This window comes from Nanorana parkeri, unplaced genomic scaffold, assembly GCF_000935625.1.
Source record: "Nanorana parkeri isolate BGI_ZX_2015 unplaced genomic scaffold, ASM93562v1 scaffold1251, whole genome shotgun sequence".
NCBI classification, from domain to species: domain Eukaryota; kingdom Metazoa; phylum Chordata; class Amphibia; order Anura; family Dicroglossidae; genus Nanorana; species Nanorana parkeri.
Window position 1 is genome coordinate 323,499 of NW_017307519.1, and position 18,259 is coordinate 341,757.

Sequence of the window (18,259 nt, forward strand, 5' to 3'; positions counted from 1 at the left end):
GAGGACGCTAGTTTGTGTCCTCCCGTTACCCTAAGGAGAGCTATGGGGAAAAACACTGACCCCATAGTTCTCCTTTAAAGACCACTGCACCCTGAATACCTCCTTAAACGTTGCCTTCCCTTTTGACTCCGGTGCATTTTAAAATGGTCAAATTTTGCCAAAATATCCCAAAGAAATAATGGAAAAATCAAAGTTTCCAATTTTGCTATCATATGTATCACTATATTGCAAAAAGTATTGGGACGCCGACCTTTACACGCACATGAACTTTAATGGCATCCCAGTCTTAATCCGTAGGGTTCAGTATTGGGTTGGCTCCGCCCTTTGCTCCCAGAAGAGCTTCAACTCTTCTGGGAAGGACCATTTGTGAGGTCAGATGTTGGGGGAGGGGCTCGCAGTCTCCGCTCTAATTCATCCCAAAGGTGTTCTATGGGGTTGAGGTCAGGGACTCTGTGCAGGCCAGTCACATTCCTCCACCCCAAACTCCCCCATCCATGTCTTTATGGACCTTGCTTTGTGCACTGGTGCGCAGTCATGTTGGAACAGAAGATTCACCCTTTTCAATCTTTATAAGGTTCCTGGAGGTTCAAACAGCAGATAAATACATGAAAATGGGACGTGATGGAAAGACAAATCTGTTTTATTTGGTATAGAATGTATTATGAATACACAGGCGGCAAATCACGGGGAGGAGCATTCATGGTTGGGTCCCCTGACTCATGGGCCCTAGAGCAGTTATTCTTCATTTGGTTCCTTTACACTGAGAATTGATCCAGATGTATCGTTTTGTCTATCACTCAAAGATTTGGTAAATAGAATATTAATGATTGAAACATCTATACAGTTTTGTGGATTGAATATTTGCATTGTCAGGTCTGTAGAGTTGAAGGTTTAAAGTATCTGAAAGTTGAATGCATGGGTCTCATCTTCACAGTGAATGTACACGGGGCCATCTCTATATAGGCAGTTGACTCAGGCGGCTTCTCATTGGGTAACGTGGGGGGGCGGCAGGTGTGCCTGTTGCCCCCTATCTGTCCAAAGCGTCCCAGGTTGCCAAGAGCTCTTAGCAACCTGTGACACTGTCCGGCGTTCTGCCCAGCTCACTGACGTCACGGGTTGCCGGGAGCTGAGTGGGACGCTCCGGCTCGAGTCCCACCCAACTCCTGGCAACCAGTAATGTCAGTGAGTTGGGCAGGACACCGGACAGAGGTACCTTGCAAGCCTCCCCGTAATATGTGCTGCCAACACTGCACCCCCCGGTAACATGCACTGCCAGCACCTCCACCCCTGGCCTCAGGCACCCAAGGTAGGTAGGCCCCTGAATGTACAGATCTCATATCACAACCACTGTACGGGTCCCATCCTCAAAGGGAATGTACAGGTCTCATATCACAGTGATTGTATGAGTCTCATCCTCAGGGCGAATGTACGGGTCTCATATCACAGCGATTGTATGAGTCTCATCCTCACAGCGAATGTACAGGTCTCATCCTCATGGAGAATGTACGGGTCTCATCCTCACAGCGAAGGTACGGGTCTCATATCACAGCGAATGTACGGGTCTCATCCTCATGGAGAATGTACAGGTCTGATATCACAGAGATTGTATGGGTCTCATATCACAGTGAATGTACGGGTCTCATATCACAGCCATTGTATGGGTCTCATCCTCATGGAGAATGTATGGGTTTCATATCAAAGTGAATGTACGGGTCTCATATCACAGCGAATGTACCACCCTCAATATGAGAGTCCTTTACATGCCCATTGAGTTCAGTCGATTGAAATTTCAAGGCCTGGTTTCTGAGCTCTCAGTTCCAACAATGATCTTCTGTCTTCACGGGGCAGTCTATGATTAAAATAGAGGCTAGAAGAAAGAAAGTGAGAATATGAACAGATATTAAAATGTCTTCACAGTTGTCAGAAAGCAAAATGTCACTCAACAAGCCCCCACGTCCTTTCTAAAGAGACTTTCATGGTGAATGTGGCCCATGTCTTAGAGGAACAGCGGGAAGTGTTGTACGTTTAGGGCAAATACCATCTTGGGGCATAACTGGTGTCTCCATTGGAAGAGTTCCCTCAGAACCTGTTCTGGTTACAACCATTCATTTGAAGGTATTCCTTCACTTTCTGTCCCCCAGGACAAGATGCCAGGCAAATGTGTCAGCTACAGGGTTGGGATAAAAAACAGAACACATGCCATTTGTATGTCTCTCTTATGTATGCACGCCCTGTCCACAGATAGCACATTTTCTTTATTGCCGGGTCTGTAGAGGTGATGGTTTGAAGGCTTTGAAAGCTGAATGTATGGGTCTCATCATCACGTCCAACGCACGGGTCTCATATCAAGGCCCTTGTACAGGAGCTTATCACCACGGTGAATGTAAGGGTCCCATATTACATCAGTTGAGCAGGTCTTAGTCTCACAGTGAATGCACGGGTCTCATCATCACAGCGAACGTACGGGTCTCATATCAAGTGTCTCTTCCTCACATTCAATGTATGGGTCTCCTATTACATCAATTGAGCAGGTCTTAGTCTCACAGTAAATGCACGGCTCTCATCATCACAGCGAACGTACGGGTCTCATATCAAGGCCCTTGTACAGGAGCTTATCACCACGGTGAATGTAAGGGTCCCATATTACATCAGTTGAGCAGGTCTTAGTCTCACAGTGAATGTACGGGTCTCATCATCACAGCGAATGTACGGGTCTCATATCAAGGCCCTTGTACAGGAGCTTATCACCACGGTGAATGTAAGGGTCCCATATTACATCAGTTGAGCAGGTCTTAGTCTCACAGTGAATGCACGGGTCTCATCATCACAGCGAACGTACGGGTCTCATATCAAGGGCTTGTGCAGTTCTCATCCTCACAGTCAATGTATGGGTCTCCTATTACATCAGCTGAGCAGGTCTTGGTCTCACAGTGAATGTACGGGTCTCATCATCACGGTGAATGTACCACTCTCAATATCAGAGCCATTGACATGCCCATTGAGTTCAATCAATTGAAATATGAAGGCCTGGTTTCTGATTCCTCAGCTCTGACAATGATCTTCTATCTTCATAGGGCAGTCTACGATTAAAATAGAGGCTAGGAGGAAGAAGGAGAGATTGTGAGCAGATAATAAAATATCTTCATCACCCTGTTGAAGGAAGTGGAAAAATAAAATATACGGACCTGCTGCCGGGATCCACAGGTAATAAAACTGTTACCGGGGGGACTCACAACGCTGGGATAATGATACTGACAAAGGGCATCATAGATGACATTATGTGATTTTGCCCAGAGTCACTATAGCTGTTTCCTTTCCTCCACCTTCATATCATACCTCAGGAAAGGATAACACAATAGGACAATAGACAGAGAAGATATGGAGCCATCTGTCTGGTCTTTGTTCTACATACCAGATCTCCTTCAGGCTGGGCGACTGCAGGATGAGCTCTCGGAGGTGAGCGGTGGAGGCACCGGTGAGGTTGTTATGGTTCAGCTCTAGATACGTGAGGTTCTTGTTGTTACTCAGAGGTACCAGCAATGGGAGGTGTTCATCCTCTAGCAAAATCTCCTGCAACCTGTCCGAGAGGGAGAAAAAAAAGGTCAAGGTGACCCCCCCAAATCAGTTTATTTGTATTTACATATTTAGAATATACTAAATTTACAATCTGTATTCTTTCCTTTTTTGCTTTCTTTGCTCCTTCCATTGTTCCTTGATTTCTTTCCCTTTTGCCCACTCTCCGTCCATTCTTCCTTTCCTCCCTCTCTTTCTTCATTTTCTTTCTTCCTTTCACTCTTCCCTTCCTCCCTCCCTTTCTTAATTTCCTCCCTTCCTTCCTTCCTCTCTTTTCCTTCCTTCCTTCCTTCCTTCCTTCCTTCCTTCCTTCCTTCCTTCCTTCCTTCCCTCCCTTACCCTTCCTTATTCCTTCTCTGCTCCCTATTTTCCAGTCTTCCTTTATTTCCTTCCAATTTTCCCTCTCTCCTTCCTTCCTCCATTTCCCTCCTCTCGTTCCTTTTCTTTTCCTTCCTCCCTCCTTTTTCTTACCCTTCCTTCCTTTTTCCTTATCTGCTCCTTTCCATCCATTATTCCTTCATTCGCTATCTTTAGGCTTTAGCTCTTCCTTTTATTCTTTTGCTTTTCTTTCCTCCCTCCTTTCCCCTACCCTTCCTTCCTCCCTTCCATTCTTCCCTAATTTCCTTCCAATATCCCCTCTTTCTTTTTTTCCTTTCCCTTCCTTTCTTCATTTCCTTCTTCCCGTCCCTTAACCTTCCTTCTCTATTTCTTCTTTACTCCCTCCATTCCATTCTTCCTTAATTTCCTTCCACTATTCCCTCTCTCCTTCCTCTCTTCCTTTCCTTTCCCTCCTTCATTTCTTTCCTCCATTCCCTTCCCTACCTATTTCATTCTTAGCTCCCAACCTTCCATTTTTCCTTCATTCACATCCTAAAGGCTTTAATGCTTCCTTCCTCCCTTTTCTTTTCCTTCCTCCCTCATTTCATTTACCCTCCCTTGTTCCTTCTCTGCTCCCTCCCTTCCATTCTTCCTTAATTTCCTTTCACTTTTCCCTCTCTCTTCCCTTCCTTTCTTTTCCTGAGTTCCTTTCTTCATTTACTTCCTTCCTCCCTTTCCTTTTTTTTCCTTCCTCCGTCCCTTTAGTTATTCCTACCTGGATTCCCTTCCTTCTCCCCTCCCTCCCTCCCTCCTCCTCCATCCTTCCCTCCCCCTCCATCCTTAATTTCCTCCCTTCCTCCTTTTTTTTCCTATCCTACCAAAGTAACAGGTTCTCTTTAAAGCCCCGTTGTGCTAAAAATTTGGAACACACCTTTTTATAATGCAAAGATGTGAACTGGTCCTTAAAGTGTACCGGTCACTCCTCTGATAGTCCTCCAGCTCTGTGCCGTGATGTCATACTCACATCAATTGCTCTACCGTGCAGCTTGGACTGGACAAAGCCTCCATCATGTCACCAAAGTAAGGACCGGTCAAATGATTGTACGACAGGCTGAGTATCTTCAGAGATTGGTTATTTCTTATTCCCAATGCCAACGGGGAGCAGGAAGTGTCCGTCAGGGAGGTGCTGCTCAAACTGGAGGAAGAAGCCAGAACGTAAGAACATGGGAAGGATGAATTAAAGTGTAACATAGTAACATAGTATGCAAGGTTGAATAAAGACCAAGGTCCATCCAGTTCATGCCAGAACTTTGCAGAGAGCTCAAAATTATTGATTGACCCCACTTGTCAGGTTTACATTTCTTTTTTTGCCCCCTCTGTATGGGGAGATTCACCATTGTCACCAGGACCAAAAGTGAAAGAAAATCCAAAATCCAATTTCACAGCTGTTATTGGAATAAGAGTTGAGAGTAAATCTTCCAAGGTGGACATCTGCTCCTGTGGTCTACGATGGTGTTTCTGCTCACTTTGGAGTTTTTTGATTACCTCCTGTTGTATCTCTAAGGCATGATGGGATGGGACTGAGAGTAAATCTCTCAGGCATGATGGGATGGGGTTGAGAGTAAATCTTCCAAGGTGGACACCTGCTCCCGTGGTCTACGATGGTGTTTCTGCCCAGTTTGGAGTTTTTTGATTACTTCCTGTTGTATCTCTAAGGCATGATGGGATGGGACTGATGGGGCAAAATGAGGTCACCAACTGGTTGGGCGTGCACTGATGCCTAACTTCCAGAATCAGATAAGCTAGAGTTTGGACCAAACCCAAGCTCATCCCTAATACACTGTATGTATACAAAGTAGGTATAGAGGTCTTCTTGGGTGGGGATACGTCAAGGAGTCAACATTTTATTATCAACGTTTCAATGGAGGTCAACCCATCTTTATCAAGAGTATAAAGATATGTGGCAGCTATATAAGAACATTTTAAAATGTATAAGACTAGAACAAATGACCCAAATCCATTAGGGCATCCCTTCAAACGTTAAAAAACCTTCTCATGGCCCAATGCCAGTTTTTCCATCAGATCAGACGTGTCGGTGAACAGGCGCAACCAATCCCAACAAATCCTGTCTCGTCTACACCAATTCTACTCACTCCAGTTCCTCTAATTGACATGGCGGGCTGGACAAAGCCGCCACCAGGTCACCAAAGTGAGGCCCCTCCAGCCTGTTGTAAGACAGCAGAAGACTTCTTAGGGACTTGTTCTCACGTAGTGCAGGTCCTAGGTACGAGCAGGCACGGTCCGTCAGTCCAGTTTGTTGCAAACTACGGGGAATGGAATATAAAACAAATCTGATTAAGAAAAAGAAAATTGCTCAAAGTTTATAATTTAATTCTAAAATCTGAGTGCAGATTTCGAGTGTACGTTGGGCTAGGAAGGTTTGGAAAGCGTGGAGAAGGATTAGAACCCATGTTGGGTTTTTACTGCTATTCGGGGCTCCGTTGCAGAGATTAACCCGCCTCACTTCCTGTCTGGTTGACAAGTTTCACCAGACAGGAAGTGAGAGACTGTTGCTGTTGAAGGGTTCCCCTCACTTCCTGTCTGGTAAACATTGTCAGCAGGATAGGGTGCGAGAGAAATCTCCCTAACAGAGCAGTAAAAACCTGACGGGGAGGGGGGGTTGGAAAGTTTTTGGCTGGACCTACACTTTAATTCTGCAACACTGTTACAATAAATTAACAAAAGTCAAAAAATCTAACTCTGGACTTATTTTTACCATTTAAAGATGCCCATATGGGGAAAAGACTTAACCCCATAGTTCTCCTTTAACTTCAGAGTCGCCCCTTGCAGTTCCTCTTCTCTGCCACAAGATGTCCTCAGTATTCTAGGTTTAAATGACACCACACTCACTCAACCTGGAAGACCGGGGACATACTGTGAGTTCGGGGAGTCATAGACCCACTTCTGAGGGGTCTTCTTCCCAGAGTCTTGCATGCCCTATGTAATGGTGCAGGGAAGTGGCACCGTCCTTATCACCTCAGCGTTGCTATCTGCTTAATTGAAAACCCCTATGAGAACCTCCTGGAGAAGAGGCAAGGAGGAAGAAGACCATGTGCATCACATGACCGGCCTTAAGTCTTCAGGAACGGTGAGTTAAGTCCTGGAATACCAGGGGACATCTAGGGGAAGAAAGGGGAGGACTCGGGAAGGGGGGTAAACCTGTAGTCCGTAGTTGAGCTTTAACCAGCTAACGTATTTGTTTTTCATTTACATTTTACAGTATCATGAACTATACAATCACATAGGATAGCTTACCACAGGGTGTGTATCTTGCACTCGGGGTGTTTTAATGCTGAACATAAAAATTTGACTCCGTCATCTCTGAATTTATTGTCACTGAGCCTGTAAGGAGTGAATAAGACACATTTCAGTGACATACACATGTGCTCATATCCACATATACTGCACTGTTCTCCCTTCCATTCTGTTCAGACTTGTGATCCAGGCACTTCTGCCGGACAGCACAGTCAGGTCCTCAACCACCACAAAAGCAGCAGCATGACTCGGTCAAGAACATCGGGAACATTCAGGGCTGGATTTACTCTCTATCTCTGCTGCCCCAAATCCAGGTTCCTCAATGCACCCCCCCATATATTTTTTATTTTATTACTTTTTTCTACTTTTCTTTTTTTTTCTTCTACTTAACGTTATTGCTATCACACAGGAGCTAACAAGCCCCCCTGTGTGATAGCATTTGGAGGTGACGGGTTCTCTTTATTGACCCTGTCACCTCCAATACAGGAGTTTTGAGCACAGCACTGGGCCGGAACTCCTGTGACAGCTGAGATGGGAAGGCTGCGAGTGCCGCTCTCCCGTCTCAGTGTTCACACGGACGTTCTCCGCTCTGCTACTCGCTCTCCATCCTGAAGAGAGGATCTCCGGCCAGAGGGGAGAGAGGTAAGTGGCGGGGAGGGTGTAGGTGTAGTGCAGCTCTACTGTCTCAGTGTTCACATGGAGCAGAGCGGAGAATGGATGCTCTTCACTCTGTTACCCCCGCTCTCCATCCTGAATTACCTTGCTTTGTTCTGGGGTCCCCCAAGAAGATCGGGGGACCCCGAAAACCACAGCAGGGAGGGAGGTGGCCAGTGGGAAGAGGCAGCCGGAGGTGGGAGCGGACCATGGAGGGGGATGGACGAGCAGGCTAATTACAAGTGCAAGTCACTTGGAGAAAATGAGCTGCAGCTTCCCCACTCTACATGTGACTCTGGTTGCCCAAAGCCGGGCTAAATGTAGAACAAAAAGAACCCGATCGGCTCCCAGACTGCATGTCCTAGGCTGTCGGGCAGTAGGAATTCCACACCCCTGCTGCCCCGCTACTCCCTGCTGCCCCGAGGCCGGGCCTCAGTGGCCTTGTGGGACATTCGGCCCAGGGAACATTTGACATTTACGCGTTCTTAAGACATAAGGACATATGCATTTGTATTGTACCCTAAGGTATGTATGGAGTGTAGAGCAGGTGCAAGTTTCTCAATATCCTCTCTCTGTAGGTTACAATAATTTAAAGAAAGGGCTTCCTTCTCTCCGCAGGACTGAAGTACGAAAGACACCACAGAGCAGTCCAGAGTGGTCATTTTGACCTGATCAAATTTGAAAGATCCGAACGGTCCGAAACATTCTAAGAACAATTCCTCATTCTGCAGCTCAAAGAATTTGAAACATATATTTAGGAGCTTTCTCTTTTCCAAGATTTGAAATTTCGTAGCATATGGTGGAAGCCAGATGAGGACATCCTCGGCAGCTTCAGAAGACAAGTCACCCAGGTAAGGCTCTAAAACGGTCCTGGTGGAGACATCTGCCAGGCCACAGAGGAACGAGAGAAATAGTTCACAGCGGTTATCTATGTAGCACGTGGCTTGTGTAAGCGACACGTATAACTTTTCGTCAGAATAATCGACATAATGGACCACGGCGGCCAAAAAATCCTGGGTGATGGGATGTAGGAAGGAGAAAGACGCCTCAATGGAGCTTGAGGATTCTTTCATGAAGCTTGGAAACAGTCTTGAGGTCCTGTCCACGTTAAATTGTTCCAAGGTCTGTTTTTTAAATGTGGTAAGATGGTTCCTGACTCCGTGTTCTGCCATCCGCCCAATGGAAGTCAACAGACTCCGAGCATTCATTTTATCCGGACTGTGATTGGCCAGAACATCGGCAGTGAAAGCCACCAAAAGCTGCGTCAGCGTCTTGGGCGTTGATGACATCAGTTGGTGATCATTGGTTGGTTGGCCTTTGAAGCACGTGGATAGCACTGTGCAGATGATCCAGCAGTACGATGGGTTGTAACAGAAAGTGTTTAAGGCGCCGTTCTCCCTCAAAAAGCTGAGAGCCTTGTCTGATAATCCTTTGTCCATGAAGAATCTCTCGATGTAAAGCTTTTGTTCTCTTGGTAAGAAGCCAATGACCTCCAGCACCCTCTTGAAAACGCTGATATCCATTCTAGTTAATTTGTCTGGTTGGCTGGTCAATAGCAAAGAGCAGCCCTTGAGCAGAGACTGTCTCGCCAAACCAACCACAACGGCCCCGACATTTACTACTTGTTTTATATCACCCGGGAGTTGTTCCGATTTAAAATTGATTTCATGAATGCTTTCATCCAAGCCATCAAAGATGAAGAGCAGCCTTTCCGGATCCTGTAAAATGTTCCAAAGTTGATCCTTCAGATATGGATACTCCTGAAGGATCATCGACTCCAAGCTGATCTTCTCTTCCTTGTTGAGATCCCGGAATCTTAAGAAGAAGACGAAAGAAAACCTCTGATAGAATTTGCCGTTTGCCCAGTCGCGGACCAGCTTCTCCACGAGCGTCGTCTTCCCTATTCCTGGTACGCCGGTCACCATCACCGCACGCGGTACACGTCTTATCCTGTGGCACCAGCGGAACAGCCTTTCGGGAGAAACGCTTCCCACGGCGTTTTGTAGGTAGTCGTTATGTTTTATCGCTGCGTCTATCAGCTCGTGTTCGGACGACCGATTAAAGGGGCGCACATGGGATGTGATCATGTCCATGTAACGATCGGAGACATACAGATCTTTATTCCGTCCCGCAGATTCTGAGGGTCTCGGCGTGGTTTGTTCCAGCAGATGTTGTCTGTGATGTTCCTGCGTTTCTGCCAAAACAAAGGAATGGAAAAATAATAGAAATAATATATTATAATACATTATAATAAAATATTAATACAATATTATACATAAATATTAAATAATAAATATTAGGGTGATATATTGAGACCAGGTTTGAGATATATCCGGGGGCGAAGTTGTGGATGGCTTTATAAGTGACTGTTAATATTTTCAATGTTATCCTCTGGGCGAGTGGAAGCCAGTGGAGGGATTGGCAGAGGGAGGTGGAGGATGGAAGCCAGTGGAGGGATTGGCAGCGCAGCACCTTACATAGTTGCACATTCACATCCCTACCCTCAAGGAGCTTATAGTCTAAGGTCCCTATCTCACATGTCTACATAGAGGGCCAACTTAGAGAGGAGCCAATTAACCTGCCAGCGTGTCTTTGGAGTAATAGAAATAAAGTAAAAAAAATAAAATAAATTTAGACAAGGTTGTCCAAAACCCAATCTTCATGGCTCTGGAAGACCACCCTATTGCCTTTGTGGTCAGGTGGTCACAGGCCCTCACCACAAACAGCAGCAGACATGTTGGACAGACAGAATGGAACCATCTAAAGATGTCTTTAGGTCCAGCTGCAATTATGAAGAAAAGCACTCAGATCATTTGAGCATTTCTGTTTTAAAAGAGCAGTCCATCCAAAAGTGGGTACATGCAGCGATGTATTTAGGAAACCTGCTGCCCTAGGCAGGACAGCGACGCCGCCCCCCCCCCGTACTAACATTAACAATCACTCACCGGAGCAGTCAAACCAGCGCCGCACGCTGTATGGTCACCGCCGGGAGCCGCAGTCCGCGCAAGAAGCCGTCCACGTTCCCGGCCAGCAACCCGCCCTCCACGTCACCGCCGCTACGATGTCCTAAGGTTCTCTCCCCTTCTCTCAATCTTCTCTCCCCGCAGCAATTGCCGCCCTCTGGGAATCTGCCGCCCCAGGTAAACGCCTTGTTTGCCTCGCGGCAGATACGCCCCTGGGTACATGGGTATAGGTGGAACAGAAGGGTCTGAGTCAGGACTCGGCTTCTTTTTATGCCCGTGATACTCTTACAGTGAGATCTTCCTACCAAAATTCTCATTTCTGTTTCTGCCAACCTGGGAGCTTTGAGTGATCCTGCCCTTGAAACTGTTGTTTCAACCTGTCTGGTCATCTCACTGTCAGTGGTCACCTCTATATCAATCATGACCTATTAAAACCTCTGAAACCACCAACTCTGAGCACACGCCCTGTCACTGTTTTCAGAAGAAAAGACATGACAGGGTAAGACATAAGCTATATTCTTCACATGGCTTGCTACAGCCCTGTCCCATTATAAATACCCATACCCAATAATAGACCACACCAAGTTGGATATAAAATGGCTGTAATATAAAAACATTCAACCATAACAGTTTAAATACAATGTATTCCTATCAATGTGAAGCTGAGGTCTGTGAAGACACCCTTGGTCTCCTACCGTAGAGCTCTGCATACGACTTAACCAACTGGCCCCTAGCCGCAACTCACCGACTCAGGGGCAACATAGTACATAAACCTCAGAGAGCTCCTACCCTCAGTCATTTTACCTCACTCCTGCGGGACCTGCAAGCTCCCGGGACGGGGTACCTCGGACGCACCCAACTGGACTCATGACCAGCCCGACATAAGTCGCCGCAACAGACGACACCACCCTGCACCACACATAACGTGACCTCAACACCAAATGAGACGAGGGAGGGTGGGAACTGATCTCACCGTGTGGCAACTCTGAACTGCTGGCTGACCCTCCGCCCCTTCTCAGACCACCAGGGAGACTCCTCCTGACACACCTAATTGGCCAAACCAAGGTAAGAGGCCACCCCTTGTACCCCCCCCTTTTACCTAACCCTTTCTATCGTGAAGCCCTGTCTGCCCTGTCATGTGTGCTTTCGCCTATTCTTTTCTGTCTTTTGCTCCAGGACCTTCTGTACAAGTGTAGCGCCCATCACCTTCTGTGATGTGACTACTATACATTTAGTGATTTCCGCGGCTGTAGTCAGCCTGGCTGGATTTGTAGTGGCAGTTATCTGGTTAATCCCAGGTGTCTAGCCTTGCCTGTACCCCCCTGGGCGAAATGTGTGACTCTGTCATAGTGTGGGACAGCCAATGGTGGATACTGTAATGTATGTATAGTACAGCAACCAATCACTGGGCTTCTCTCAGCTAGTGGTGCATGCTGGGATAGAGTACATATATTGGTGGGAGCTGCCATGTGCTCTCTCTCTCTCGCCGGGACCAGCCATGGATTTGGGCTGGGTCCTCTTCAGCATGCCCCCCAGGCTAGGCCAAGGCCTGGGGGTGGGCATGGGCTGGAGTGAGGGAAAAGGTTTCCCTGAGACTTCCAACAGGGAGGAGGCCTGAGAGATGGAAAGAGGAAGAGAACCAGTACCAGTGCAGGCTCTTGAAGCACCCTGGAACTATGTGGGCTTTAGAGCATGGTCAATAAACTGTTTACTACTGTCTACTACTGAAGTGGACATCAATTTATGGACACCAGAAGAAGGGCGGTTAGTGCTAATAGGGCGCAGCTGTAGATCAACCCCTAGACCGACTAGATGTGGAGCGGGCAAACAGCGGCTCCCTCAGGGGGGTTATCGCTGCACAAGTGTCTGCTATTATGTCCCTAAGATCAGACAGATTAGGAAATCCACTCCATCGCCAAAAAAGGGGCGATGGAGTGGATTTCCTAATCTGTCTGACCTTTTCTCCAAAGAGCAGGTGGGCCACATTCCATGTGTCAGTCGTAGTTATATGTGTGCAACCCAGGGGCCTCAATTCGAATCTGTCATTGTCGTGTTTCCTGAGTCGTAGTTATAGTCCCCTAAACTGAACTTTGCTTTGTCAACACAAGGCAACAGCTTCACCTAAAAGTCTGCATGCCCCAGCCAATACATTATATTTGTTCCTTGCTGCTTTGTCCGGCTGCCTAGTTCGGACACAAATATCTGATATTCCCAGGTATGGGGAGCATTTGACTTTCCTTTTCCTTCCATGATGCAGCATTGGGTGTCTGAGCTGCCAATCGCCAGGTCCCCCCAGCAATGTTCTGTGGGGGAATGAGAGAGTCTTACCTCTCAAAAAGCTAACCAGAGGAACTTACATAGCGCTTCGTCCTCTACTTTCCTAAAGTCAACCTGTTGCCTTGCCCAGTATTGGCACAGCATGGTTTTCTTTACCATTTTCTGTGTCTGACCCGTGTTACTGAAGCTGTATCTAAGGATGTGAAGAGAGGCTTCTGAAAGGTTTTCTACCCTGGTGCCTATGCTGGCTCTCGGAGACCCTAGGGGTGCCATTACAATGCCATTGCCATCCTCATTGCAATGTAAATATGATGCTGCAGATGACCTACAATGACAGGAGTAGGTGTCTATGTACTACAGTACACAGAATGCCAACTTCACTATTTGGCTATCACTGATAGGGTGCTGACTATACCACATTTTAAACCACAGGCAGCCTTACAGCATGCTTCAGCTTTCCATTTATTGGACAACCTCTAATATTTACCTTTCAGCTCTGGAGTCAGGGGGTGTCCATTCCGGTCCAGTAATATCTGCTGCATCAAAGTGTCCCCTAAAACATGGAAATCACAGAATGAGACAATAAGTCATTGGTTTTGTGGGTGTCATCATACATGTGCCTCAACACTGGCCAACTCTGGATGCAATGAAGATTAGAGCAATTTTGAAAATCACCTAGTTACTAAGGTGTCCCTTATTATAAGACCCAAGCCAAAACTTCTATGTTTTAGGGGGTTATTCAAGAAGGAGCCAAAGGATCCGGCCGTAGCTTCGGCTGATCCTTCGGCTCTCTTTGACCGCCGGAGCCCTTCGGTTCAGTCAAACCGAAGGGCTGCTGTACAGGCTATTCACAGCAGCGGCTCAGCCGAGCCTAAGGCACATGCTTCAACTCAACTGAGCCGAAGGGACATCCAAAGCGGGTCGAAAGGCCTGCCGAAGGGCGGTTGTAATCCCCGCAAATGACAGCTGGGCGGAGTCAACCGTGACCTAAAATTTGGACCTCTTCTTTGCAACCTATCACATAGACTCTCCAATATTCATCTCTGCTCTCCATATAGCTCTATCTACCTGCTAGCAGAAACAGTCATGGACCCTTTTAGGAAAGAAACAAGAAGGAAACAAGAAGGCCGTGAATTGGACTGGGCAATGTTCACGGCGGATTGAGTATCAATTTGGCACATTCCCTCATTTTATATGTTCATCTTTGTTTCATTTGGTTTTACATGAAGCTGTATTGTTTCCTTTCACAGCTAAGTTATCTCTGGACACAGGTGCCTATGCCTCGCGACTATAGCCTCTATTATGTCATTGTTTTATATATTAGAGGGTCACCATGAGATGAAGGGCCTTCAGGTAAGCCATGAATAATATACAGGTCATCCCTGCCTTCCGTATATTGGTATTAAAGAACATATATCCGCTTCTATCCAACGTACGTCAATGAATGTCCAACATACAGAATTTTGAATTCAAGTTACCCAATTTTTCCAGTTCATATCGCAGTGCATACAAATAATTCGATGAATTATAATGCTGTAGATCGTAGAGGCCTTCCAGGAATCCCATGACGGCCTCTTTTCCAGCGTCCAGAATATCTTGCACCAGCTTCTCAGAGAACACGAAGGGCCCCTGGTCTCTCTTCATCTGGACACTTACCTAGGATACAATGTTACTGATTTCAGGGGAAATGAACAGATGCAAAATATTGGAGAATATAATTGGCTCCATCTTCCCAAAGGGACTCCTCCCCCGCTGAGATGGCTTCATACAAAGATTCAATCAGAGACAGATATACACCGTATGTAAAATTTTCTCCAAGGGATATATAGTGGTCTTGTACGTGTTACATTAAAGCAGAACTATGGGATCAGGGCTTTTCCCCATAATTCTGCTAAGGGTAACGGGAGGACACAAACTAGCTGTGACGGACTGAACCGTCACTGGTGCTGTTGGAGGAGCCTGGGGGCTAGCCTCCTTCCTACTGACTATGGACCCAGAACTATGGAGACCCCCCTCGGACTTCTTGGGGTTACAATGAACCATTCTACCAGGTTTATGTGTGGGGGGATGTACTGTACATGTTCCCTGGCATTACATTTGGATGGCCCTGTGTGTATTATAGGTACAGGCTGTGACTCCAGGAGCACTGAAGGGGGATAATTCTGGACATTGAACTGTTACAGTTTATTGGTCCTTTTGTTGTATTGTGTTAATGATGGGATTAGGATGGCTGATTCTAGGAGTAGCTGACTCCAGGTGTAGATGAGTAAATCACGCTATGATACACTCAGGAGATAATCCCATCACATGTGTCTCCTCCCTCCCTATTCATTCATTAAGGCATCGGGGAGGGGATGTTTGCATGCTGTTCATGTGTGATTGCGTTATGTGTTTAGACTTCTTGGACTGTATATATACTGAGCTAGTCTTCAATAAAGCAGATCCCTCTTGGAACTTACATACAGCCGGCCTGGTGTTTGTTCTGAGCTGGATTGGAACGGCACATAGCTGTAGTTCCAATCCCGGATTATCGGACGTTCGAAGAATCGGACGTTGCGGTCTGACATCTGATCCATTAGTAGCAGAGGAGTGCCGAGAGAGTGGAACCGAGCGAGCACGGGCTCGTTACACTAGCGTCCTCCCGTCACCCAAAGCTCAGTATATCGCAAGCTACAGCTCGCGGTATACTGAGACGCCGTAGCCGGATCCCGACATCACTGTCGAGATCCACCCAGCTGCGTGATTGACAGCTGGCTCTGCCTATCTAGAAGCAGAGCCAGCTGTACCCGCCCCCTCCCCCGTCCGTTCCGCCACTCAGCACTGGAGGATCGGAGCGGGGAGGGGGGAATCCCTGCAGGGAGCCGTGAGTGACAGTCACGGCTCTCTGCAGGGATAGATCGAGTGAACGAGCGACGGTATGTGTCACTCACTTCCCGATCTATTGAGCCGACCTGTGACAGTTTCATTGTAACAGGTCGGCTAGAACTATGAAGCTGAGTTCTCCTTTAACCACGGTCAGGACTCAGTAGCTCAAGCTTTACTTTACAAACACAAATGTAACTTATCCCCCTCCCCTACCCTTTAAATGTACGAAAGAGACAGAGTGTCTGAAAGAAAGCAGCTTCTGCTGTCTTATTGCATAACACAGTTGGAGTTTTCTTGTTCCTGACCCACCACTCGAAGCTTTGATTGCTAGCTTCATTTTCTATAGAAAGTCTGCGCCTTTTTCTACTTACCTCCTTATTGAGGAGACTCCGAGAGTCCAGGTACTCCAGCAGGTGTTCGATATCTGTAGAGGACTCCACAATGTAGATCAGGTCATTTCTAAAGTAGTCATAGATCAGTTGAAGTTCATTGAAGTCGTACTGAGACAGCAGCTGATGGAACTTCTCATGTTCTCCTGGATGACGAGAGGGACACAAATGCTTTGGATGAATGTCGCAGCACTAGGGTTGCCACCTGTCCAGGATTCACCCGGACAGTTCGGGTTTTGAATGCTGTGTCCAGGTTTCATGGCAGCAGAAACCCGGACACAGAATGTCAGGCAGACAGGGGCAACCAAAATTAAGATAGGGGCTACTGGCCCCCCCACTGAAAATAGTCTCATCGGTGATATTTACATATGAATGGGCCACCACTCATTCTCCCCAAAAAATGTTTGCTCGTCGTTTGAGTGCTCGGGTTTCGCTTGAAGAAAAGGTGGCAACCCTACGCAGCACCGACCAGCCTAAGTAGGACTTACTGGAGAACTGAAATGTTCTTTCATTGAAGCTAAGGCCAGATTTACCGTTAGGCACTTTAGGCTTTTGCCTATTAGTGGCAGATACAATGGTGCAACCTTTCTCTACATACAGTTTCTCCCATGAAAAGTAGAATTGTTGCCATTAAAAAAAGACAATGTTCTGTGTAAAAAGGAAAATCTTACCACAGGGGTTTTCTTTTGGGCACCAGGAGTTTTGTGCCTACAGGCCCCAGTGTTTCAAATCTGGGCCTGATTGGGACCCAACCTCACACAACCCCCTAGCCAGCAATAGTGGTATCCCCTACAATTGACAGGTAGGGTATCCTACCACTGACAGGTGACTAGAGTAATATAAGGGTTGGGAAAACCAGACTTTGGTCAAGACTTGACCAAAAGGTGGTAGCATGGGTGAATTCTGTAGATCTCTGCACAGAGGGTGTTTGTGTGTGTATACAAACTACATAAACTATAACACAACTACTAGAACATAATAATGTCCTAACTCTATATAGAAGCTATAGGATATAGAAGCTTTGATTTAGACGTTTTTGGAAGACCTACCGTCACTGTATAGTGAAGGCATCTGACCCATCTTCTCTTCTTGCGGAGCAAACCGGTAACCTGACCTTTAAAACAAAAATACAATGATGTATCATATATGTAAAGTGGGTCTAGCATAAATCACCTGTGTGTGGGTGGTGGGGTTTGGTCATACTACAGAGAGAAAGTCTTCTCCAGATAGTGATCATAATATACGTTTTCCTTCTAAATTAACAAGATCTCACTAGGCCTCATACATCTGAGCTTTCTCTTGGTGCCTCACCAGATTGCCATGGATAGGACATATAGCAGATTGCCTATTCCCCTCTCTCTGTGGCTTGCTTGAGGGAAACTCCTGTTTTTCCAATACAAGGGCTCCCAGGATGGCCCATCACACCCAGGTTCTGTGAAGACAGCTGCTTCTCCGATGGTCCTGACTAGCTCTACAATCTTGACATCTCTGTTGTTTAAGTCAACACCCTTCCACCGTTGAAAGACTGCATGACCTTCAGACCAGGTGTTCTTTTTAATGTCCACATAACTGTAATTAATGCTCAAAATTTCTTTACTGGAACATGATTTTATTCTGCACAGAATGGCTAAAGTAGGGAAGGGTTAAAACCCCTTCCGACCCACTGAACATGGGGTCACGACCCACTTTTTGGTCACGACCCACCAGTTGAGAACCATGGCGTTAGAAGACAGTCATAGATGGGGGACATACTTCAGGACCTTAGAGCCTTGCGTGATTGAGACCTAACTCCAAAAAGATTTCCTTAGCTTGGTTTCTTTTTGTTGCTCTGCTTGATTCTTTGAGTGTTTTGGAGTCATTATTTCAGTTCCCCCGATCTTCTAATCCTTCCTTTACATGGGACCC

At 46.6% G+C, this 18,259-nt stretch overlaps 2 protein-coding genes across 2 annotated transcripts in view; both read right to left on the bottom strand.

Moving 5' to 3' along the window:
• Positions 1–1,765: 1,765 nt before the first annotated feature.
• On the bottom strand, positions 1,766–7,334 carry LOC108797272 (ribonuclease inhibitor-like). Its single transcript, XM_018568844.1, has 5 exons — positions 7,207–7,334; positions 6,045–6,215; positions 4,916–5,086; positions 3,413–3,577; positions 1,766–1,867 (listed from the first exon to the last, which is right to left on the bottom strand). Exons 1-5 carry the CDS (start codon positions 7,332–7,334, stop codon positions 1,774–1,776), a joined length of 729 nt encoding a protein of 242 aa, XP_018424346.1. The 3' UTR covers positions 1,766–1,773.
• A 1,011-nt stretch (positions 7,335–8,345) lies between these two features.
• Positions 8,346–18,259, bottom strand: part of LOC108797263 (NACHT, LRR and PYD domains-containing protein 12-like) — a 31,522-nt gene continuing 21,608 nt past the window's right edge. The window contains exons 2-5 of the mRNA XM_018568834.1: positions 16,337–16,500; positions 14,579–14,756; positions 13,588–13,653; positions 8,346–10,054 (exon numbers count right to left, since the gene is read on the bottom strand). Coding sequence (XP_018424336.1) covers positions 8,346–10,054; positions 13,588–13,653; positions 14,579–14,756; positions 16,337–16,500 — 2,117 coding nt within the window. The remainder of the gene's footprint in view (positions 10,055–13,587; positions 13,654–14,578; positions 14,757–16,336; positions 16,501–18,259) is intronic.

Excerpts from the sequence above, each read along its gene's own strand:
- LOC108797272 (XM_018568844.1), bottom strand. The coding sequence starts at position 7,334 with ATGTGTATGTCACTGAAATGTGTCTTATTCACTCCTTACAGGCTCAGT. Across the intron at positions 5,087-6,044 it reads TGTCAATTAGAGGAACTGGA|TTTGAGCAGCACCTCCCTGA; the intron begins GTGAGTAGAATT and ends TTCTTCCTCCAG. Across the intron at positions 3,578-4,915 it reads TGCACGGTAGAGCAATTGAT|GTTGCAGGAGATTTTGCTAG; the intron begins GTGAGTATGACA and ends CCTCTCGGACAG.